Genomic DNA, 26,295 nt, shown 5'->3' with positions numbered 1-26,295 from the left:
TAGTTTGAAGTTTCAATTTGAAGTGTTATTAGTTGTATGTATGGGATACACACATGGTACGCAGCAGACCGGTAACATTCCCAGAACATTACCTAAGATTCCCATTAAGTTCTAGTTAGAATTTGATCTAAAATTAGGATGATAACATCAAAAACATGTATTATTTTATGTTTTATGTTCCCAAAACACAAAAACTGTCCAGTTGTGCTGACATTCAGATAATGTTTGTAATCAGGGTGCAGAAAACATTTATTTGATGTTCCAAGAATGTTGACAGAATGTGTTTCATAAAACTTTCAATACGCGATGAAGAAGGAGAACACAGTGTTACAAGTATACAGCATATGAAGAGAATGGGAACATTTCAATAACTCAGAAATTGTGTTCTGTATCCTGATGAACTAGATTTGACTGAAGACACCCCACAACACCACAGCTATCTACTAGAGGAGAGTTAATGATGTGAGTTCAAACCCGACATGTGCAGATTGTCAACATACTGTAGCAAGTGTAAAAAAATATTGTTGTGTTTGTATGATTAAATGCAGTTCAAATGTCATATGAATGAAATTAACATACCACGTGTCTCTATTTAACCTACAATACAGTCCTCAAATGCAAATTGCCATTAAATCTGGAGAGAAACAGAAAGGGGATGTATTCCAATCTGCCTTAAAGAGATAAACATTTGCATGCTGAGAATGTTGTGGTAATATTAGGCAAAACTTAAATAGAACGTTTTCTAAACGTTCTTCAAATGTTCAGAGGAAAAATATACATTGCGTGAACATCAGTGGGATATTATGTTAAACCTACAACAAATATGCCATCAATGTGATAAAATGCAAACTAAGCCTATTGGCATTATAACGCTTGCAGAGCTGATTTTGATTCTGAGCTTCCTGGGAGTTAGAAAAATAAATACAACTTGCTCTCGTCTTTTCCTTCTTGTAGCCTGCTGACTTTGCTGATAACTTCTTTATTGAGAAAAATGTACTTACTGCGACTATGATAATGTGATTGTCTTACCTAGCTATCTTAAGATGAATGTAAGTCATCTGTAACTAAGTCACTCCGGATAAGATCAACTGCTAAATTACAAAAATGTCAAATGTAGAAGGAAGTGAGTAAGTGAGTGTCCCCCTTAGCCCGCCTTATTATCCTCCATGGACCCTGTGCTGCGTCTGTTTCATCTCGCTCCATCTCTCTTCATCTCTCCCCCTCTTTCCTTAACAAAAGCTTTGTACGTTGTATCACCCCTCAGTCCTTAGTCCCCCCCCTCATCCCTCTCTCCAGAACTAGATGTTGTGCTTCAGCTGAGCCTTCATCCATTATGGATGCTGTGTTTTAGGAGGCTGATCTGAGCGTGTCGATATAAATATCTCCTTTTGGATCCCAGCAGGACAGGAGAAGCCAGTGTAAAGCAGCTAGGCCTCTCTCTGTGTCTACTTACTGTAGTTACTGGAGCGGGATGTCCTTACTATTTGATGGTGAAAATAACAGAAGCTGCATGTGCCTGCAGTGCCGTCTTTAATTCACGAGGCAAGGCAGCAAGCTAAGGCAGTTATATTTCAATCAGCCATATCTGTGCATCTTTATCCAACCTCAAGCCCCCAATACTATATACTAGAAAACCTGTTAGCTGATACGGGTCTGGAGAAAGCATCTATTCCCGTAAACCACTCTCTTCCTCAGACTCTCTAGTACTGTCCTGTAACTATAATCAGTGACATCAAAGCCACAACAAAGGAACCCTACTACCCATTGTTGGGGTTAAGGAGCAGCATGTATCTCCTTTTATGTTGACCTGTTTCCTGCCAGGTGCCCTTCCTATCCTCCATCACAGGACATGCCAGTTGTGGCTTAGCGCAGTATGTGGGAAGCCTGTTAGGCAGTTGCTGTTGGACTGATTGGCTATGCCTGGGAAAGTCAATGAAAGAGAGGAAGAGCGTGATGGGGGGTGGAAAGAGTGAGAGGCAGGAGATAGAGAGAGACACACACACGGAGACAGAGGGGCAGAGAACAGAGACAGACTGAGCACACATCCACCACTTTATTAGTCTGGCACAGTGGAAATGTCTGCTGTTGGGGGACGACACCCTCGTCAGCAACACACACACACACACACACACACACACACACACACACACACACACACACACACACACACACACACACACACACACACACACACACACACACACACACACACACACACACACACACACACACACACACACACACACACACACACACCAAAGTGTGCTTCTGCTAGTGTCCAAATAGAAACAGAAGTCATACAGCTGAGATGATAGGTTTGGAGAGGAGAACTGAGCGACGGGAATGTGGGGTGCAAGCAGATGTCTTCATCAGTCAGGGAACATCCCTCCTTAGATTATGAACATCCTGCATTCTCAATTTGAAGCAGGATATTTCATAACCCTTTGGTTAAACACCATGGAGAGACTTCCCACTGGGCACAGATGTCAGTTCAACGTCTAGTTTTGATTTACATTTGGTTGAGTTATCAACATAATGTGAATTCAATGTGAAATCAACAAAAAAATGCACCATGCAATTGGATTTAGGTAGACTAAATGCCCTTAAGTTGATGACTTTTTGCAAATCCAATCAACGATTCAACATCTTCACATAATATTTTTGGTTGAAATGATGTTGATTCAACCCGTTTTTGCCCAGTGGGTCTGCTCTCCACATGAAGAGATTGGGATGTGTTTACTAAGCAGCCTATGCACTCGTGCCAGCTAGGCTCTGAATCAGTTATGCCCATGGCCTTTATAACAGTGCTCTAAAAGCAAGTGAAGCGAAGGTGTAAAATGGAAATATCCCAACAGGCGTTTCTACTAATGCAGTAGACTTGGGGATTTTTCTGCTTGAATATTTCTATCCACTATCTGATAGAAACCGTGACCCTCCAGTTCTGTTGCATATCCTCAGATATGTTTATGAAATGTAAAAGCAATGAAGAAGTAGACTCTGCTTCTTATCTGCCTTTTATCATAGAAGAGAGTTTGTGAAAAATGTATTTCATGTTTCATTGAACTGAAAGCAGTGTGTGGGAGATAACAACAATTGAGAGTCTCAGTAATTGTTATAAGGACCATGTGGGAAAGTAATATGCAGCATATCCCTTCAAAGCCGTGCACGCTGGGAAAAATCTATTGTTGATTAGACCCAATGAAATCCCATTTCATCTCATCTGTTTTTTAAACAGAGCTCTCTCTTACTCCTGTCTTTTTCTCAGAATCTCATTCCTTTCTCCTTTAATCTTTCAGGAGTCTGCTGTCTTTCTGAGCTCGAGGTGGGAGGCCATGTCTGAGTACCTGCAGGCCTGCTTGGTCTGACTCTAGACTTTTTGCCTGCTCCAGGGTTGCGAGAGAGAGAAGATAAACACCCCTGACCGGCTCTGGAGGAGCAGAAAAGAGGAGGCTTATATCCCACCTTTGTTCTCCCTAAGATGTCTCTCCACGGACCCACTCCCGACTCGCCCCAATCTGTTTAGTAACTCCACACCGTCTACATTCCCCAACAGCCGGGAGAGAGAATACCCCACAAGGAAGTGGATATATAGAGAGAGAGGTGTCACAGCTGTAGACTGCAGCAGCACCAGCAGAGAGAGAGAAAGCTAATTAGTATTACTGAGATGGTGTCAGAGCTGAGAGACATGAGAAGTGACTTCTGAAGAGAGTTCTGTTCTCTGAAGGATATTGCGGCTGACCTACAGGACATTTGTTTGTGGTTTTTTTAAATTCATTTTTCGAAGGGACTCAATTTAGTTGGATGCAGGTTTAGCTTAGCCTTCCGTCATGAATCTTCTGGGAAGCTGTATGAAGAGGGGGCAGATTGGCTGCCACAGAGGTGGTCTGGCTGGGCCCTGTCAGGTCCTGCTCCTGGCCTGCTGTATCCTGGTAGTCCTGGGGGCCAAGCCAAAGACACCTGGCCACAAACACCTCAACTCCATCCGCATAGATGGGGATATCTCTCTTGGTGGCCTCTTCCCGGTACACGCCAGAGGCAACGATGGTAAAGCCTGTGGGGAGCTGAAGAAGGAGAAGGGGATCCACAGACTGGAGGCCATGCTGTTTGCACTGGACCGCATCAACAACGACCATGAGCTGCTGCCCAACATCACTCTGGGTGCCAGGATCCTGGATACCTGTTCCCGGGACACCCACGCCCTGGAGCAGTCACTCACCTTCGTCCAGGCTCTCATCGAGAAGGACGGGACGGACATCAAGTGCCTGAGCGGCGGGCCGCCCATCATCACCAAGCCTGAGAGGGTGGTGGGTGTCATCGGGGCCTCCGCCAGCTCTGTGTCAATCATGGTTGCCAATATCCTGCGGCTCTTCAGGGTAAGTGCCTTTCAGCTTACACTTTCTGGTTAATGGCTGTGAATGATGGTGGTGGCTATGAAAGTAGTTTCTCCCAACAGGCGTTTGTAGGCTGGCAGCACACTTGCGCTGAGATTACATATTCTACTATGAAAGCACTGTGACTGAGATCTGTGATGCAATTGGCTGAAGCATGTATAATTCTTTGTGATGGGTGTCAATAAAAGGTTAGGTTGCTTTTTCTGGTAAAAAGGGTTTGCAAGTGTTTTCATGAAAGGAGAAAGGTTATATCTATTGTCCAATTTTCCAACAATATGGACATGTTGATGTGATAAAACAAGCAAAAACAATCACCGCTTTCTATATTAGTCTTTTTACCCCATGTCGTCTCTCTTAGGTGATATTACAAAGAACAAAAGCACCTGTTACCATATACTGTACTTCCAGTCCAAAAAAAAAACTTTTTCCTACAATCGAGAGACTAATTCTATGCAATCCTTATGCCTAGTTCTATGTAAAAAAATGTCTAGGTTAACTAAGCTTACCTCTTTATCTTTTCAATTGTCATTTTAATGAATGATGCACTTTGATTATTTAAGAACTTTTATGCCTTGGGAGTTTAGTTACAACTGCAACACTGGTATATCGCATCATAACCCTAAATATGCTTCTATGTATCTCTGCTAAACTCTGGGTAAAATATTGAAAGGAATGTGAGTCTCTTTCAGTACATTTAGAAATTGCTTGCTTTTCGAAAGTCTAGCAACCTTGGCAGCTAAGATAGTTAGACAAACTATTCTAACTTGATTGATAGCATGAAATGGCTTGGTAGCTCGTTGGGAGATTGGGAACGTATCTAGACGGCTAGCTAAAGCCAACTTCATGACATTGCTAGTGGCTAGTATTACAGGGAAACAACTAAACATGTTTATTCTATTTATTCATCAAGGAGGAATCAATAGGCTACATAGCTTGATCAAATCCATTTACAAACATACGTCCTGCGAGTCCTGCCCATCACCGGAAGATCAAATCAAATCAAACGCTGTGTGTCACTCAACACCCTCTCCTCCTCCACTGACGATACTGTCAACACTCACTAGAATATCTAAGGTCCTGCCTAGCATATTTTTGCTCTGTGGTGCACCTTGGAAGGAACCACTGACTAGGAAGGATAGGGGAGGTACTCTCTTGCCTGGTAAAGTCAGTGTGCAAAATACAGCTGACAGATCTTTTTTATAATTAATTATGATAAAATGTGGTTAAGTTTAGTAATTCATTTAACATCCTAAAATGTTTGAAACAGGACAAATCTGAGGGGGCATGTGCCCTTGTGCCCCCCATATGGGCATGGTGCCTCTGTTTACCAGTGCCATGCTCACATCATGCTGGCCTGCCTCAGCCTGCCTGGCGCTGGATCACGTCACTATAATTAGCTCCATATAAGGACTCCTCCGCAGATAGATACTTCTCCTGTTTCTAATGATTTCAAGAGCTTGACCTGATATCTTTCATCTGCACAACCTATGTTTTCCCCCCTTTCATCCAGGAATGAGTGTGTGTTCTTCAGATGATTGGAGGATGGTGGTGAGAGGGTTGATCAAAGTGGGAGGCAGTCTACAGAAAGATGTTTGGAGAAGATTGCACTGGTTTCTAATTCAGTGCAATTATGAAGGGCTGATGGCCAAGTAGTACACATCTTAGTGCAGGTCACTAGGTGAGCTCTGAATAAAGATATAGTCTGTACACTTCCTTTACCATTCGATATAGGTCAGAGAGCCTTTACTGACTGTTTCTAGCTCCACATGGACACTTGCAGGTTTTTGCACTTCAAAATGCACTTTATTTATTTTAAAACTAGAAACTAAGTGAGATTCTCAGCACTTGCAGTCTAGCTGAGGATAGGGCTGTCCCAGCCTCACATACTGAAAGCTATACCCAAGAAACTATTGGTGAGTCAACTATTTCCCGTACATGGGTTAGGGGATCTGACTCATCCATAATTTGCTTGGTTTGAACACGCAAGGCAAGCTCAACAGTTACATATCAATGTGGTTTACAACCCTTCTTATTGCTGTTCTTTTCCATGTCCTTTATGAGCCTAAGGGTAGTGGCCATAACATGCGTGCTGTTGTTGTCAGAATGCTTCTTTCTTTCTTCCCTACTTCCCTCTCCCAGTCTTAAAGTGGCTGAGGCTCGGTAAAGTGTTAACTCAGCACTCCCGAGCAGTAGGCAGGATCCCGTCCCTATTGTGCTGCATGAATATTTTACTTCCAGATTACGTAATGTCTGCCTAGGGATCCAGTTGGGGTTTGAAAGCTCCCTCCCTCCATGGTTGGCCCTGTCTGCTCATGCTCGGTGATGTTCTCATCAGTTGGGTCTTTTACTGCAACATAAGCAGGAGAAAAGTGTGCTAGCGCCCAGGCTAATTAGCACAGGGCTGGTTTTGATGCTGTAGCGAATGCATTTGATTACCCAGTCATGATGAAGCTGGCTTTAGTTAGGTTCTAGCTCTGTGATCATCTCTTGGAGATGCGTTTCTGGCTTCGTGCATATCAGCGTTTCTCTCGGTCATGTGTAGGCTACTGTATCAGCACTGTCACAATGTCACAATGTACATGGGCAGTCATGATTGTGGGTTATGTTGTGTTGCTGAGACAAGAATATGTTCTCAGAGAAGGAAAGGGGCGCTTCGGCCACCTCCACTCAGGTGTACAGTCTGCTACCACACAAACAGCCTACACACGTGTCTACCTCTGCCTTCTAAGCAGAAGGGAGGATGCCTTCAGAGATGAGAGGGGAGGAAGGTGAGAGGAGCTCAGAGGAGAAGACAGGGGAGCCTGAAGGTAGCTGTAAGAGGAGGGTTAACTAGCTGTCTGTTGTGCTGTCTGTGAAGCAGAGAGACCTTGCGGCCCTTTCTCTTCCCGCATTAGAGACAGAGATGGGACACCCTCAGGCGCTGTACCTTCCTCCTCTCAGCATCTCAACATGTTGACACCGTTCACTCTAGATTACCGCAGGAACCATCATGGGCTGTAAAAGACAAAAATAAATACATTTAGAATATGTGATGAAAGGATGACACTGCTCTGTGTGCAGGACTCCTCTACATTGCTGTGCAGACTTTTACAGGGAATTGTACAAAGACCTTGCTGTAGGGAATGTGTGGAATCAGAATGATTTTCAATGCTATGTCTTTGAGAATTTTTGGGTCATTACAGTAGCTGAGTATTTGGCAAAACTAGACTGAATGAAGAAGAATACTGAAGCACAACTACACCACAGCTAGTTTGGCTTGTGTAGTGAGTAGTATTCATTAGCTACGCTCTCAGTAGCTACCTCAGTAGCCAGTAGCTCTCTTTATCACCCTGAGACAGGCCTCCCAAGGTGTGCCCTGTCACCTTCACGGATCCTCAGCGTCGTAGCTCTGTGGCAATTCAGGAGAGAAGCCTGGCCAGGAGAACTGATTCTGACTAAGTGAAAAACTATTCTGAAGTGTAATTTGGTGCAGCCACACTACATCAGGTCATTCAAGCCAACCATTCCATCCCTTTACCCGCCCATCCATGCCCAATAATTCCAAAAAAGGGAACTCTCTACTCGCCTGTGACTTTCAAAATCCTGTGCAAGCAAAGCAAACAAGGGAGGCAAACCAAAAGGCTCAAAAGACTTGCAAGCAATTGTTTTCTGAGGGTTTACAGGCCAGTGGTTATGCCAGGATTTTATCCATGCCACTCAACAGGACTTTTACAATTGGGGCAGACCTGATCCTTGCAGCTGTCTTTCTCACTTCATTGCGGCTGTTCCCACTCATGCAGAGCTCCTGCCACAGCGGAGAAGCTCCTTCAGTCAGGATTAGTTTAGACTCAAGTCGCTTAACCGACCCTGGCCCCAGTTGCCAATTCCCAGTACTGCCATAAGAGATGCGTGCCCGGAAACATGCCTCCTAGTTTTGCTCTGTTTTATCTTCATCTATCCGAGTCCCACCACAGAAAGCTGGAACACCAGCTGTAATGGCGAAGGGGCACGATGCAGTGGTCTCCACATGTGTGCTGGTGGCCGGGGTTCACTCATACATTTCTGGCATTTCATTAGTCTGCAGGTCTACGGAGGAAACGTGGCATGGTGGGGAGGGGAGGATGTTGTTATTTTTTATTTTTTAAAGCGGATGGTTTAATTTTCTGGGTCTGTTCCTCTTTATGAGAGAGGTAATTGAAATGATTCACTACACGTCTGTAAAGATTAACACCTTCAGCACTGGTTTTAACAGCAAAGGAGATATAGTGCTTTTGTAGACACATAGGACAAGCTACAACTGTGATAACAGCTCCAATGTTGTAACCTTCAGCATAGTCATGGACAATTCTACCCCATTATACATTTTTTACTTTAAAATGTATGCCAAACAAAAAGAAATTATTGCAAAGTTAAACAAACAATACCAATCTATGCACATAAAAACATTTAATTAATGAACAGTGCATCTGCACTGTTTTTCAAGTAGATTTATTTTTGTAAAAATGTCAGTAGATGTTGTTGAAAGTCATCCTTGTGCATAGAGCTGTATGGTTAGTTTAACTTAGCAATAATTTTAAAGTGAAAAATCAGAGTCTCAGCATCACTCTGTTATGGTGGAATAGCCCTGATTTTACATTGTGTATTCTCAGGGCATAATACCTACATTCATTTATTCTTTAACACATTCCACATACAACATGAATAATGTACAACACTGTGTGTTTATCGAATAACCTCATACCCTTCCCCCTGTGAAAAGACAGGATTGTTTTGGAGAAAATCCAGTGTTACAATCATGCTATTAATATACTGCATTTTCTCCAATTACTATACATGTCTTCTTGAATTTATGACACTGTAAATTATCAGTAAATCTTTTGATTTAACTCAGTTACAATTCATTTACAAACAATGTACAGTGCCACAAATTCAAAGAGTGAGTTCAAGAACTTCACAATACTATTGATGCCATCTGAGACATTGTGAGCATGTCTCAGAGCTGCCACTACTGCTTTCCCTCTGTCTCCAAATCTAACACCACTAAGCCTAGGTATTACCCTGTTCAGGCTTTTCCTATAACTCTTTAAACAGTCACATTCCCAAAACAGAGCCGAGCTATCCCACAGTTCCCTCGAAAAGAACTCAGGATTAGTGACTTGCAGCAGCCCCCCGGGGACCTGCTGAACCTGCTGCCTGGAGATACATCACATATAGATGTTTTGTTGTACAGATGGAGAGACAGACCAGACGGTTGTTGGTAGGTGAAATATATTTGAATTAATGTGATCGATGACTGTTAGAGTCTTGGAGTGGTGACATTTTAATGGAGAAGGGACCCGTGTTGGGGTTGCTACAACAACAAAAAAGGTCATATATTACCTATTACTTATTTTAACAGTAAAAAATGACTTTACTTCCTGGGAAAAGTATTTAGTTACACTACTCGCTATATTACTTTTGCATTAGACCTCAAAACGTTGCGCTCATTGTAAACAATGTCAACGTTACACTAGGTAAGCCTATTCACCAACACAACTAGCCTCCATACCCAACTACAAGCTTGTTAAGCTCTCCCTGGGTTACAGATTTTCCCCCTGAACCATTAAAATCAAGCTTTGGTTGCTTGTATGAGGTAGGCCTACAGTCATCTTCAGCAGCAGTGGTCAGGCCTCGGGGGTCTTTTGCTATGAGTTTTGTCTTGGCATGCTGCTTTTGCAGGTGCTTCAAGAGATTGGAGGTTGTGTTTCGAGCAGTGGAGAGGTGTTTTTCGCCTAGGCTGTCACGTTCTGTCCATCGTTCGTATGTGTTTTCCTTGTTTTAGTGTTGGTCAGGACGTGAGCTGGGTGGGCATTCTATGTTGTGTGTCTGGTTTGTCTATTTCTATGTTTGGCCTGATATGGTTCTCAATCAGAGGCAGGTGTTAGTCATTGTCTCTGATTGGGAACCATATTTAGGTAGCCTGTTTTGTGTTGGGTTTTGTGGGTGATTGTTCCTGTCTCTGTGTTTGCACCAGATAGGACTGTTTAGGTTTTCACTTTTCTTGTTTTGTTTAGTCTGTTCATGTATAGTCGTCTTTATTAAAAACATGAATACCCACCACGCTGAATTTTGGTCCGCCTCTCTTTCACCAGAAGAAAACCGTTACATGGGCACAGTTTACATTTTACAACTATATTCTTGTCATTTTTGTTCTCCTACCAAATCAATGTAATGGGAATACTTCCACGCCGAGAAACTCTATGCTTTAGATGCTTCTGCCATTTTTCATCTCCCTCATTAAAGCAGTTAGTAGTAGTGCATGCATGCTTTAACAGGAACTTGGTGAGAGGACATCAGACTCAAGACGAAAACAATTACAATCTGTGGCGGGGGGATTTTTTTATATTGCGTCAACAGAGAGGAAATAATAATCATAACAAATATTTTATTTGGATCAATAAATGTAATAGGAATAGAATGATAAAAAAGTAACAAACTATCTTTGATCAGTAACTGTAATATTATTTCTCGAATTGGAACAGCACTCCATTATATTACTTGTTACCGCAAAAAGTAATATTATTACTGTAATGCGTTACTTTGTAATGCGTTACCCCCAACACTGCAAGTTTTACATCAGAGTGACGGTATCAGCTAATATGCTATATTGACATACTCTCTGTTTTAATCCCTGACACATTCAGACAATGTAAAAACATAACCACCAACAAATGTAAATGCACTGCAATTTTTGCATAATGAGGGTCAACTTGTGTTGATCTAAGATTTTCTATGTCTGTTCAATTCCCTCCTGTGCCATCCCATGTCCTCTACCTAGCCTGAAGCAGTGACAGAGATGGTGCATACAGGATTTACCCAAGTGTTTTATCCTAAAGGCTCAGACTTTCCTGTTTACATCTACGTGGGCCGGGACCCGTGTCTCACTGGACCATGGCTCCGGTGGACATGCTCTCACCTGGAGCCTAATCCAGGCCACTGGTACTTTTCAGCGAACCTTTACATAACAATGGCTAACTGTGAACTTGAACACCTTCTCACAAAGGAACTGTTTTGATGATGCAGTTGATTATGCTCTTCACAAGTCCTCACTGTCAGCCCGATGCTATGGAAACACAATTTCCCTAGGATAACATAAAGTTTTATACACTAGACTAGTGTGAGTTTGGGCTCCCCCAGGCTACCGTAAGAAGCTTGGACATCATCCAGTCTGATGAGCACATCAAACAACATGGTAGCTAGCTTTTATGAATCATCTACCCTCCATCACACAGCGGAATTCTCTCTCTCTCTCTTCTCTGAGGGAGTCACGATGTTCCATTACAAATGACCATTTGAACATCAGATAACTAGGACATAGAATATTAATTCAAAAGTTTGAATATTTATCTGCTTTGTATTACATTAGTGCATTAGTGACCTTCAGCATACACAATGTGTTAAATTGTTTTGTAAAGTTTCACAAATGTTGTCTTGAAACCAAATGCTGAGATATAGTAACAGTATTACATTTTCATGGTATTTCTGATATTACATCATAATAGAGAACAATGTCAGGACAGAACAAATGGAAGGGCATAAACATTAAGACACGCTCCCGCTCAAAACATTTGTACATACACACCAACAATAGCAGACAGTCAGAGAAGGATTACTTCTCATTTACTGGCTAATGATCTCTTCCCAGACCTCTTTCAGTCAGTAAAAGAGACAAAGCCTCTAATAAATCCCAGAACACAGACTCTGGGCTTGTGTTGTACTCCTATGTTACTTGTATTATTTGTACCATACAATTATTAAAAATCAAGCTGTGAGGACCCCCTCCCATACAAACACAACACACCTTGTAGGTATTGAACCTGGGGCTGGGAACTGTTGTGACAGCATACTCTGTTTCCTGAAATTGTACCCTCGTCTTTTTACTGCTGTTGAAAGGCAATGTTTGAAGCTACACGATGGAAGGAAAGTTGGTCCATATTGGCATTGATTTCACACATGGTTGAGGCTGTGACAGTTAAATTAAGATAAATGTACCAAAATGCTGTTTTTTTTTGGTACATGGGCTATCTCATCTGGGCTCTTGCAGACAATAGTTGAGAAGTTTGAAAAAAGGCGTCTGTATCCACTATGTCCCTGACCTAGGATGCCACCATACTCACTGTGTCGGACGAGGATCCATTCATGCAAGAGCACCAGTATGGTAGCCTGAAATAACACGGTACCTGGTTTTGGCTTTCTATAAACACTGCAACACAAAGCATAGACCACTAGGAAATAACAAAGAATTCAGCTGATTACAGTGCAGTACATTAGTTTTTGCTAGGATTGTGCCCTGTCAAGCTGGAGCTGTACTTATTTAAACAGACCACAGCACTTACCCAGCTAAGGGGTTTGTTGTCAAGCGTTTCTCAGTTAAGTGGGCCTGAAAATATGCTAAACATTTCTTGGAGGCTGCTAGGTAGGTCATGTGTGAAATCTTGTTCCTAAGAAACTCTGTTTTGTGTCTTTTCAACTTTGACCCTATAGTGGTGTGGCACGCCCTGAGGTGGTTTATTGTAGTCAGGTCTACTTTATTCACTGTACCTTTATTTGACTCGCATACAGGAATAGATCATCTGATCTGATAGTTATTGTGATCACTCTATGGCTTGGTCTGAAATGGCACCCTATTCCACATTGTGAACTATACGTTTGACCAGAGCTCTATGCAGGCTTTGATAAAAAGTAGTGCACTATGTAGGGAATAGGGTGCCATTTCAGACGCACACTATGGGTTGGGTAATTATGAATGGAAGGTCTTCAAGTACATCCAGCGACAGTGGTGAAAGGATATTGTATGTGCAGTAAGATAAATGGTTATCTACAGGTTGACTGCCTACTGCATGGGAACTGTCTGTACCTTACTGCCACAACGATCTCAATCATAACGGAGTAGCTCTGGGCAGCTCTGTCCACTCAGATAGCCTGCTCCAATCAACAGACCCTTTCACCTTTGAGGCGATCGATCAAACCTTTACATTCCCCTCCAGATCTAGTGCTCTAAACATTCGGAATCCCTCTTTTCTGTGTTTGCTGTCACTGCTCCAGCTGTGGAGAGGCCATTAGAGGAAGGTGAAGTGAGTGTGTGGCCGGCTGGATATGTCAGCCCAGTAGTCCTAGGGTCATCCTCAAGGACACTGCAGCTCCTCAGCCCTGCTTTTAATGATTTAATATGCCAGGTTGACATGTTGGCCAGTCCTCTCCTCTCTATAGACCAAGGCAAACTCCACAGGCTCAGAACCACAGAAATGCACTGTCTAGTGTCATTGGCAGCTGTCCTAAACACAGTAACTGATGAGATATATTCGCAATACCAATCAAGGGTCAGTTTAATCATTGCAGAAGGGTTACAATTAATTTGACTGTTCAGGGTTTCCTAAATCAGGTAGGTTGTTTCCAGGTGTTCAAAGATGGCAAGCTTCTGTCTTCTGTTTGACCCCAGATTTACTCCTAAGTCTTTTTAATGATATGTCAGAGTCTAGAGCACACCAGATCAAGCCAAATGTTTCCATTGACCTCTGCTAGAGCTCGACTGTACAGTAAGTCCAGTGCCTAACATTGCAGAAAGGAAAGCACAGGCAATCTAAAGAAGTGATGTACTTCTAACCACTTCCAAAGTCAAACAAAAGGTATTTTAATAACCCACTGAATCTCAGTCTTATTTATTAAAATGCTTGGGCAAAGTATTACATTCATACCTGACAACCCTTTTTATTTAGGATAGACCAATTGTTACATGCCACTCCTGTTAAACATGCTGATATTTTGTGTTTACAGAAAATAACATAAAATGAGTGACACTTGAAACACTTTATTTAAATTAGACAAGTTCTAAGAACAACTTGAGGATGGAAGAAAAACCCTCTGATCAGATACGTTATTATCTGAATCTTAGGGGGATTTGGTGATAATCTTGTTAATGCCATCTCAGTTCTCCCCAGAGTTTCTGTGTAAATAGCAAAGGCATGAGTAATTTTCCAGAGAAAATATGAAAATATTGTCACACCCTGTTCTGTTTCACATGTCCTTGCTATTGTCTCCAGGTGTCGCTTGTTTTCCCCAGTGTATTTATCCCTGTGTTTCCTGTCTCTCAGTTTGTATGTTCCAAGTCAGACAGTGTTTTTTCACCATACTCCTGCCTTTGCTATATTCCTTTTTCTAGTCCTCCCGGCTTTGACCCTTGCCTATTCTGGACTCTGTACCCACCTGCCTGACCATTCTGCCTGCCTTGACCTCGAGCCTGACTGCCACTCTGTACCTCCTGCACTCTGAACTGGTTTTGACCTTTTGCCTGTCCACGACAATTCTCTTGCCTACCCCTTTTGGATTATTAAACATCTTAAACTCCAACCATCTGCCTCCTGTGTCTGCATCTGGGTCTCATCTTGTGTCATGATAGTATGAACTGGCCATGAAAGACCCAGCCGACCTGGACCAGCTTCGCCACACTGTTTCCCGGCAGGGAGCCACCATTAGGAGACACGAGGAGTTGTTACAGGACCTTCTGGAAGGGCTTCGTTCTCTGACAGAACGCCACGACCAAGAGTTTAAGGCTACTATGGAGCTAATTAAGGAGTTAACTCATAGGCTATCTGCCATCCCTGAGAGACACCAACTTCCCAGTGCATTTTTTCCTTTTAGTGGTGAGTTGGTACAGCCTACCCTTGTTCCCCTAGCGATATTCTGGAGATCCTGGTACCTGTCGGGGCTCCCTTTCTCAGTGCTCGCTTATTTTTGAGCTACAGCCATCTTCGTTCTCTCCGTACCGATTGAAGATAGCGTATTATGTATTGTTATTACGCTAATGTGGGGAAGAGCGCTCTCTTAGGCCACCTCTGTTTGGGAGCAGCAATCCACCCATTGTTGTCATCTGGAGGAATTCATGGCGGAGGCAAAGAAGGTATACGAGTCTCTGGTATCCGGGAGAGAGGCGGCCAGTAAACTTCTTGATTTACGGCAAAACTCCCATAGTGTGGCAGACTGTGGTTGATTTTCGCACGTTGTCTGTCGATAGTGCCTGGAATCTGGAGTCTCTCTTCGATACCTTTCTTCATGGATTATCCGAGGTGGTAAAAGATGAGCTGCTTGGGAATTGCTGGGGGATCTTGACTCCCTCATCGCCCTAACCATTAAAATTGATGGACGCTTATTAAGGGAACGCAGGAGTGAGAGGAGGTCTGGCCTCGGGCACACTCGTTCACCCGCTATGGCTCACTCACCTTCGAAGGAATACGGAAGTTCACAAAGGCAGTTTTCCCAAGAGGATCCGAAGCCACCCGAGCTCCCTCGTGAATTATCAATGACGGGTGAGTTGGATTCTTCTGAGCCTATGCAATTGGGAAGAGCTAGGATATCGGTTGGGGAACGCTCACGTAGGCTGAATTCCAACTGCTGTCTGTACTGTGGAGGGGCAGTTTCCTAACCTGCCCTGTTAGGAAACCCTTGTCTTTGGTGGATACAAGTACTTTGGTGAGCCAGACTGGGAGTTCCCTAATTCCCATCACCCGTACACCTTTCTTTGTGCTTGTGCTGTGGGGAGGCCAATCTAAGTCTCTCTGAGTGCTTATTGACTCTGGGGCAGATTAAAGTTTTATGGATGCTACTATTGCTTCTGAGCTAGGTATTTCCATTCTACCTCTCTTGGTTCCCATGGATGCCAGGGCACTGGACGGCCGCTCAATGGAGTCACCCATTGTTTTGTGCCCATTCAAATATGGATTTCCAGTAACCACAGTGAGACAATACAGTTCCTCCTCATTGAATCTCCCCATATTCCTGTTGTCTTGGGGTTTTCCTTGCTCCATCACATAACCCTGTTATTGGCTGGACCACAAGCTCCATCATGGGTTGGAGCCCATTTTGCCATTCCCACTGTCTTTAAGCAGCACAGCCTTCCCCCAGACGGCTTTGGATGTTTCTGTCATTCCCACTGAGTATCATGACCTTCTTGAAGTTTTTAGTAAGGCATGTGCAACTTCTTTACCCCCGCACCGTCCTTATGATTGTGCCATTGATCTTATCCCAGGCACCACACCACCACGAGGTTGGCTATATTTTCTATCCGGGCTGGAGACCAAGGCTATGGAGGAGTACATAGAGGAGTCTCTGGCTACTGGGGCCGTCTGTCTGTCTGCATCTCCTGCCGGCGCAGGGTTTTTCTTTGTGGAGAAGAAGGACAAGACTCTGCTTCTGTGCATTGACTACCTGGGACTGAATTACATTACTGTAAAACATCGTTACCCCTTACCACTCCTCTCCTCAGCTTTTGAACTTCTCCAGGGGACCACCATTTTTTCCAAGTTGGACCTTCGGAATGCCTACCACATGGTTCAGATTCGTGAAGGGGATGAGTGGAAGACAGCCTTCAACACAACCAGTGGACATTATGAGTATCAGGTCATACCGACTCACCAACACCCCCGCAATCCTTCAGGATTTGGTAAATGATGTGTTCCGGGACATGCTCAACAGTTTTGTGTTCGTCTACCTTGACGACATCCTGTTTTACCCCCCGGTCTGCCCAAGAACATATTCTTCACGTCAGGCAGATCATTCAGCGCCTCCTGGAGAACCAACTGTTCATGAAAGCTGAGAAGTGTGAGGTCCACCTCTCTACAAACGCTTTTCTGGGATATGTCATTGCTGAGAGTAATGTTCAGATGGATCCTGGAAAGGCGAAAGCAGTGGTGGATTGGCCTCAACCTACATCCAGGGTGCAGTCGCAACGTTTCCTGGGATTTGCAAACTTCTACCTCTGTTTAATTCGGGGTTATAGCACCCTGGCGGCGCTCCTCTCAGCTCTCACTTCTCCCAAAGTCTTTGTGGACTTGAAGCATCGGTTCACAGCAGCACCCATCCTCATCCATCCGGACCTGCCGCCTTATAATAATAATAATAATATATGCCATTTAGCAGACGCTTTAATTTGTGATTGGTGGATGCCTCTGATGTTGGAGTGGGGGCCGTCCTGTCCCATCTTGACTCCTGGCGGTCAAGATGGCGTTGGAAGAGTGGAGGCACTGGCTGGAAGGAGCAGATCAGCCATTCTTGGTCTGGACCAACCATAACAATTTTGAATATCTCCATACAGCCAAGCGCTTTAACTCTAGGCAGGCCTGGTGGGCTCTGTTTACCAGATTCAGCTTCACCATTTCCTAACGCCCAGGGTCCAAAAATGTGAAGCCTGATGCTCTCGCTCGCCTATACAGTTCCTCTGCCATACCCTCGGTCACCGAAACCATTCTCTCGAAACCATTCTCCCTACCTCATGCCTAGCAGCCACTGTGGATTGGGGTATTGAAGTTCGCACAATGATCACAGCCTGGACCTGAAGGGGGCCCGGCCAACCGGCTGTTTGTCCCCAACTCAGTCTGGTCCCGGGTCCTGGAATGGGCTCATTCTTCCAGGCTAACCTGTCATCCTGGTTCCCACCCTACCCTAGCCTTCCTTCGACAACGTTTCTGGTGGCCCACAATGGTTCCTGACGTCTCTGCCTTTGTCGCCGCATGCATGGTGTGCGCGCAGAACAAGACTCCAAGGCAAGCTCCTTCTGGCCTTGTTCAGGCACTACTGGTCCCTCATCGTCCCTGGTCCCTGGTCCCATATATCTTTGAACATTTTCACTGGGCTTCCCCCATCTGATGGCAACACCGTCATTCTGACAGTGGTGGATCGGTTTTCTAAGGCCATTCATTTCAACCCTCTCCCTAAACTACCCTGTGCCAAGGAAACGGCCCAGCTCATGGTGCAGCATTCTTCTGCATCCATGGTCTCCTGGTGGATATAGTTTCCGACCGGGGTCCACAATTCTCGTCACAGTTTTGGATGGCATTCTGCACCCTTATTGGGGCATCGGTCAGTCTATCCTCTGGATTCCATCCCCAATCAAACGGCCAGTCGGAGCGAGCTAATCAGGACCTGGAGACCACCTTAAGATGCCTGGTCTCAACCAACCCCACTACCTGGAGCCGTCAACTGGTCTGGGTGGAGTATGCCCGGAACACCCTTCCCTGTTCTGCCACGGGACTCTCCCCTTTCGAGTGCTCCATGGGGTATCAGCCTCCACTCTTCCGGAACAAGATAGGGAGGTCAGCGTACACTCTGCCCATATGTTTGTCCGGCGCTGTCGACGTACCTGGAGAAGGGCCAGGGTGGCTATTCTCAAGACTAACTCCATGTATCATCGACAAGCGGACCGTCGCCAGAGGGTATGGCTTTCCACTCGGGATTTGCCACTTCGGGTAGAGTCCCTCAAGCTGTCTCCCCATTTCATTGGTCCTTTTCCTGTCTCCAGAGTCCTGAGATCCACTGCTGTCCATCTTGTGTTACCCCATACCCTCCGTATTCACCCTACCTTCCATGTGTCTCGGATTAAGCCCGTGTCTCATAGTCCTTTGCCTTCTGTTTCCAGGCCCATCCCTCCCCCCAGGTCATCAATGGCCAGACAGCGTATATGGTGAGACGCCTCCTGAGAGTTCGAACACGGGGCAGGGGTTTCCAGTACCTGGTTGATTGGGAGGGTTATGGCCCGTTGGAGAGGTGCTGGGTCCTTGCTAAAGACATCCTGGACCCGGCCCTCATCGCCGATTTTCACTGCCGGGGGGGGTGTTACTGTCACACCCTGATCTGTTTCACCTGTCGTTGTTATTGCCTCTACCCCCTCCAGGTGTCGCTTGTTTAAAAAAATATTTTCCCTAGTGCATTTATATCTGTGTTTCCTGTCTGTCTGTCACAGTTCGTCTTGTATTTTCAAGTCAACCAGCGTTTTCCTGTTCTCCTGCTTTTTGCATTCTCCTTTTTCTAGTCCTCCCGGTTTTGACCCTTGCCTGTTCTGGACTCTGTACCCATCTGCCTGACCATTCTGCCTGCCTTGACCTCGAGCCTGACTGCCACTCTGTACCTCCTGGACTCTGAACTGGTTTTGACCTTTTGCCTGTCCACGACAATTCTCTTGCCTACCCCTTTTGGATTATTAAACATCTTATACTCCAACCATCTGCCTCCTGTGTCTGCATCTGGGTCTCGCCTTGTGTCATGATAAATATACAGTATTTCTGAAAGACGTGGCTAACAAAATGGTAAGCTATTGCTTTTTAAATTGAAAACAGTTTCCAATAGTGGAAAGTACCTGTAGGTAAAGGTCAACAGTATTTGCAGTATTTCATCAACTTTTATTAAACAAAACCAACCAACAACCAACAGAAAGAATCAATGTGTCTTTATAGCAATATAGACGTAGAAGAGGATGCTGTTTGGGAAGGTCACTGAATTACCCTCAAGAGTTTGCAAAGCGATGTTACGACATCTGGTGAAACAATAACAATATTTCTGACTTGATGTTAAGTAGCATTGTACATGTATTTAATTCAGCTCTCACAGAGAAATTGCTATGTCTTTTCCGTTATGCAGTGCATCTGGACCATTTGGAGGGGTAATTTGATTATCTGACATGAATTCAGTAAAATACAGCAGATATCAGAGTCACAGGGCAAACATGAGAGGCGTTATAATCCTATTTGAATGGCACTTTAAAACCAGATTGAAAAACGCTTAAGCTTTACAGTGATGTTTGCACAGTGGGACACTGTTGCCCTTCTGGCTCTTTCCCAAGTGTTAAACTGAATCAAGAGGTTGGCTATTAGGTTATTGTTGCAAAATTAAATATTTCACTAATAACAGAATCAGAGATGAAGAGACGAAGTCCATTCATTTGCCCATATGCCATTTCATGCAACTGTAGGCTAACCCATTTTAAACACAGTATGGAGCTTAGGAGAACTGCTAGAGAGTGCATGAAGGATATAGGAATATTTGCATAAATGAAGTGATTTATTTGTTAGTGAGCTTTACACGGCTGGATTCTTTTAGTAGTCTGTTGCTTTTGAGGTCGGGTGATTGAAAAATCCCTTACTGTACAACAATGCTATTCAGTCTGTTTCTTTAGAGAATAAATATTTATCAAATATGCCTGGATTCTTTTTAGGTTCAGGTTGAAATATTGTCCTCCTTGCTTTTCTTTTTTTTTAGCTGAAGTCTCATTAATAGCTAATTGTTTTTGTCTGGTGAGTGAGTCCAAAAGCTGTCATATATCTCTCATCCAGTCTCTGCCCCTCTCACTACTTTCCCCCAGTACTTCAGGAATAGTGTACAGTATATAAATGATTCATTGGATACAGTTCCTCTCCATTTCTCCATTTGCCTGCCCCTGTAGGATCGTTCCTCCCACATACAGTAGGATCTGAAATGATTGACACCTTTGATAAAGATGAGCAATTAATGTCTGTATAAAATAAATAATACAAATACTGAGCTATATTGTATGCAAAAAAAATTTGAAATTATATAATTTTATACTAATACAATTGCTCAGAGAAAGAGATTTTGTTTAACAAGAACTATATTTTTTTTCTCAAAAAGGTAGGGGTCAAAATTATTGACAGCCCTAAAGATATTTCTAAATCAAGTAGTCAAAAGTTTATAATTTTGTCCCATATTCCTAGCATGAAATGACTACAAATAACTCTACAAACTTGTGTGTTTAGAAACATATTATGTTCTTATTTACAATAAAAGTGACTCCAAAATACACAATACATTATTTATCATTCATTTCTATTGGACACAAAATAATCTGAAACACAACCAAAACGAACTGCAAATACATCCATCAAGTTTGTAGAGTCATAATATTGATGTAGTCATTGTGTGCCAGGAATATAGGACCAAATACTGAACTTTTGGCTACTTTATAAGAATCTATAGGGGGTGTCAATAATTTTGACACCTTCCATTGTGAGAGGTAAAAAAGTGTTACTTGGAGCATACAATATACTGTAGCTCAGTATTTAAATGATTTATTTTATACAGTCATTATAGCTCATCTTTATCAAAGGTGTCAATCATTTCAGCCCCCCACTGTATATATGCACAGCTTCTTGCTTAATGTCAGTTCTCATTGTCTCAATACAGATATTAACATTGTAGTCACTTAGCAGACAGACACTCTTATCCAGAGTGATTTACAATAAGTTAATTGAAATAAGTAGACAACAACATTCCACACTCTTTGCATGTAAAACTGTAAAACCATACCGCTCGAAGGACCATAAAAAAAACTTCAAGTCATTGCAGCTGTACCACATTTCTTGTGAGGGAGCACAAACGTTATTACCAATAACCATTAAGCTGATCGACAACAAGATGAAGGCTAATTTTCTACCGCCCTGGTGGATAACCTATGTTTATGAACAGGACGGTCCATTCTTTACTTCCACCAGCGTGCCCTCTTGGGACAAACTGCCTCCCTTAACAAGACAGATCTTAACAGCCACTCACTCGTCTCCTGTTTGAGACCATCAGTCTGGTCTGGGGCCCCTCTAAAAGCAATTACAGTGTGTGCCATGGTGGTGTAAGGGGCAGAGGCATTGACTCACTGAATACATTACCTACCTATCTGTGTACTGTTCTCACACTTAATCAATTACTGAGTCTAAATAGAAGCATCAGATCTTGACACTGATGCTTTCAATGGGGCTGGCGGCTGCTGTTGCTGCTTCTGGCAAAAACAAACACGTGTGAAACAGAGTGCTCCATATCATTGGCCGAGTCCTCTGACACCTTCATTGATTTTCATCGCAAAGCCTGAGAAAATTAATATCGGACTAAGATATATGGGATAAGTGGAAGGGGAATATGAAAACTCAGCAAGTCTAAGACAAGGTAAACTTATAGACTGGCTCAGACTGAGCTCAATAAAGCTACTATATCAACTGGGCTTTATTTGGCAAACAATTAGTTATTCTGAATTCATTTTAGTCTAAGGGAGACAGACTGTTCTGCTAAAAGTCCAAAGTCAACCACGATGCTTAAATACAAATAAATATTCATTTAAATTCAATCTGTACTACTTTTACAAAACTGGGGAAAATATAGGCTACACTAAGCTTAGAACAGTGGTATTTATGCTAAAACATGTATTCTTACCTCGACCCACACATTCTAAACCACTAGAATGTCTTCAAGAAAAACCTGATAAAACCATACTCTGTATTTATGTTTTCCAGTCCGTCACCACGAATAACAAATAAGAGAAGATTGACGCAAAAACTGTTTCCTGTCAAACCTAATTTGACTGAGCAATAGCATTGACTACATCTCCTGTCATTGCCCATAATGGGGTTAGTAATGCTATGTGACATGTGTCAGTGCTCTTAGGGAAATGTGTTTGATATGGTCCTATAGGAGGCCTGATAGTGGCCACATTATGTGCATGTCCATCATATTCTGCTGCTTTGATGAAGTGAACATGAACAACATGAAGTGTCCTGGTTTGCAGGTTTCTAAGAACCATACCTATTTTTTGCCAAAATTCTGTGAAGAGGTGGACAATCAAATGTTGTGATGACATTGACCATTTTTTCTGAGAATGGATATCTTGGATATTGAACTTGATCTTGACCTCCAACATATTGATGTTAATGTTCAAGCAAAACCTACCCATCCATAAACCAGTCCATGTTGTTCTTTGCAAAAAAAGAAAGTCATAGAGGAGATGACAAAATACTAATTACTAAGTGGGACTTTCTTATAATAGTAGCTTTTTTGATGTAATGGAAGTAGACCTATAGCTGGTGCATGTTTCTCTTTACGCATTACATCAAAAAAGCTGTCAAGAATACTTTCCTGTTGAAATTTTACAGATGCACAGCCAGCGATAGAAGGAGATGGCCATCAGTTTCTCTAACAAATAGATACACCAGTAACTCTTATTCTGGAGATACAGATTGCATCATTACATTTTCTATCTCACTCTCCTTCCAAACAGATTTTAAACTTTGAAGATCTGCTCAGGTGAAAAGGGCTGGTTTGCTGGGACTTTGAGAAGTGAGCTGCCTGTGTGCATCAGCATCAAGAGGCGAAGGGGAAAGGAGAGGCAAAGGGTAGACACAAAACCCAGAACCAACCTCCCTGCATGGCTTAGAGATGTTAGCAATGTTAGCTAGCTCCGAGTAATTGTGAGCGGGAGCGTACGCACACATTCTCTCTCTGTTGCCCCTTAATTGGCGTACACAGTGATGTTCTACCAGCTCCTTTCACCGCCCTGCTTCTCTTTTCTGCAACTTAGCTGACAAAATAAGGGGAATGAACTATTTAACTAGACTATTGGGGATTTAAGCAGTGCCTTTTTCTTTCTCTTGATGAGCTCCAGTGAGAGACAGATCTGCAGTGTAGGTGTGAGTGGGACCAGGTCGTGGTGTAGCCTTTTTCACATGACAGGTCACTTTTTCATTTTAGGTCTGGCTCTGCAGCCTGTGCTTCATACAGAACGCATTGCCCTCATCCTTATGAGAAAGCTTGTGGCATGTTTTTAAAAGCTCCTGTATGATCATTCATGACAGGGAGTTCATTGTGAAACCAGTGGCGTTGAGGTTCTAACTAATGGAGACAGGAATTTATGAGGTTATGGTCATGCAATGTGGGCCAGTGGAGTGTAGTGTTTATGAGGACTGAGAGGGGGTCTGTAATGTACTGGTGTTTTAATAGTTGCAGGATTTCATGGGGATGGATTATAATTGGCACAGATTTATAAACTACAGAACTATTTACATTACTTTATGATGCTGCTGTTCAATGCATCCAGTCCTTGGCAAGTCTAGTGTTTAGTGAGATGACTAAAGAGCACAATTACACCAGACACTAAAAATACCGTCTGTGTAGTATATTCCCTAACAATCTGTTACAACTGTTTTCAACAAATCAAAGTTTCAGAGATCTTAGCTTAATTTAATCCGTGCAAACTCATACAATTCAATTTTAAATGTCATAGTCTGATTATGTATTATGCATTGTTTGGCTAATAACAATGAGCTTATATAAACTGAAATGTTAAGGTAAATGCATTTAGTGCCAGATTTTACTTGTAATCGATAGGACATGTTTAATAGTTGATTGCAATTGCAAATAAGATAAGAGGCCTGTCACACATACAATGCATTTTTTTGTGAGTGTTTCAGTAAAAGGGCTCTTAATAGCTTTTTATAGATAATTAAATGATGGTAATCAGTCACCCTGAAGTATTTCAAGGATATTCAAGATGGATTTAAATCTCATGATATCGTGGGGATAGCTTTGAACTACCAGGAGACACGTTATCCTAGATTTAAATTGGGATAAAAGTTAGATATTTCCAAATGCCAATGAGATAAAAAAAAATGTTAGATTTGAAGTTCCGTTTTGACAGTTTTTATGTCAAAGAAGTACCAAAACCATTCACCGTCATCTCTCTTGTAGAGCACATCATCTTGAGAGACATCTAAAATGCATATGCGGAAGAGAATAATCCGGATATACATGCATATTTGAGACCAAAGTTATCAAAACAAAAAACAGGAAACTATAGATCAGCCAACTCTAGGTCTACCTCTGTGATGATCTGATTCCAGTGATTGTAAACACATCTGGTGTGGCCCAGCTAAAGCACACAGATCAATAGCCTCCGTCAGAGGCTTTTAAACCACAGAGGGCAGATGAACGACCCAGGCTGCAGAGTGCATGGGATTATTTAATGTTGCTGTGCATTCCTCAGTCACTTGTGCTTCAGATGAAAAGATTTCCATTGTTAGAGCGGTCACTTGACTATCTTGTCAATATAATAGGTCATCTTTGACATACTTGAGCCTCTGAGTTTATCAAAGTGCTTCCTGTGTAACCCACTTTACTGGTCAGATACATTTGAAGTGGCTTATATGGTATATAAGATGTTCATTAGTGAAAGGGTAAATGTAGGACAGCCCTTACAGACTGATGCATGCAAATGGCGGAACTAAAGCACAGAGGCCGCTTGCTCTGTGGAGAATCTGCCTCTTCACAACTGTCACTTGCAAACTCATTCTGTCTGCATCTAGAAATACCCCTGGGCCTAAGGCTGGTTGGACATAATGAAAAGAGAAGCTATTACCCACATTTATATGCTTTCTTAAGCAGAGCTCCTATCACAGTAGCATGTGATGCAAGGCAACCACAAGCCCCCAAGCAGATTCTACATCACCACTCACTCCCTTCAATGACAGAAATCACTCAACTCATGTATGCGTGGGTGTGCTGCAAACTCAGTTAGAATGGCTTGGAGGAATATGATGTGTCCTCATATTTAGTGTTATGTGATGCTTCTGCCATAAAACAAATCCTTACTGTGTGTGCATTTATGTCATCCTTACACTACACATCAATGCTGAACTCCAGATGATGCATAACATAATCATTCATATATGATAGATTTCCATCATCATTTGGTTGATGACACAAAGTTACACAGTGTCCATTTTAGGACATCCTCAGCCTCATACCTAACCACTCCTTGACTCAATTCATGCCATAGATTAGACAGAAGCATTCAGTTAAAGGTGTTAACCAGATTACGATTTCTTCAGCTCTGGTTTTCTTTCATTCCTTGCCTGTTAGTTCAACGCCCTCTTTTCCCTTTTTTCTTACAATATGCTTTTCCTCATGTGACCATGTGCTACTATCCCTCATTTCCAGACCCTCCTCAGCGCTATATTCATTATCAACTTCCACATTTTATGAGCTATCTGTAATGGCTCTTGACCAATATTAAAGCATTGGCGTAATTAGTTGCTTGGGCGAGTGAGTAGGCTCCAAATTGTTTGTGCTTGAGGGGAACCTTGGGGCAGTTCTGACACTGGATAAAGAGCAGTTAATAGAGAGTGAGAGAAAGAGAAAAAAAAGCACAGGGAAGGAAGGACCACTCTAGTAGATCCATCTTGCACTCTGAACGTTGTTGAAATAGTCAAAGAAATTGTTTTGTTGGGCTATATACTCTATCCTGCTCTTGTTGAATCTCTGATGCCACTGAACAAGAAAGAGAAATAGC

General features: G+C 42.9%; 1 protein-coding gene across 2 annotated transcripts in view; it reads left to right on the top strand.

The window, feature by feature from the left end:
* The window catches only part of LOC118360561 (metabotropic glutamate receptor 4-like), a 297,903-nt gene that overhangs the window by 73,584 nt on the left and 198,024 nt on the right, over positions 1 to 26,295 (top strand). For both annotated transcript variants that reach the window (XM_052485188.1, XM_052485187.1), the window contains exon 2: positions 3,297 to 4,373. In XM_052485188.1, the coding sequence (XP_052341148.1) occupies positions 3,828 to 4,373 (546 nt within the window). In that variant the 5' untranslated portion in view covers positions 3,297 to 3,827. The remainder of the gene's footprint in view (positions 1 to 3,296; positions 4,374 to 26,295) is intronic.

Source organism: Oncorhynchus keta, chromosome 28 (assembly GCF_023373465.1).
Source record: "Oncorhynchus keta strain PuntledgeMale-10-30-2019 chromosome 28, Oket_V2, whole genome shotgun sequence".
NCBI lineage: Eukaryota > Metazoa > Chordata > Actinopteri > Salmoniformes > Salmonidae > Oncorhynchus > Oncorhynchus keta.
The sequence above is the reverse complement of the archived record's forward strand: the minus strand, read 5'-3'. Positions and strand labels throughout refer to the sequence as shown.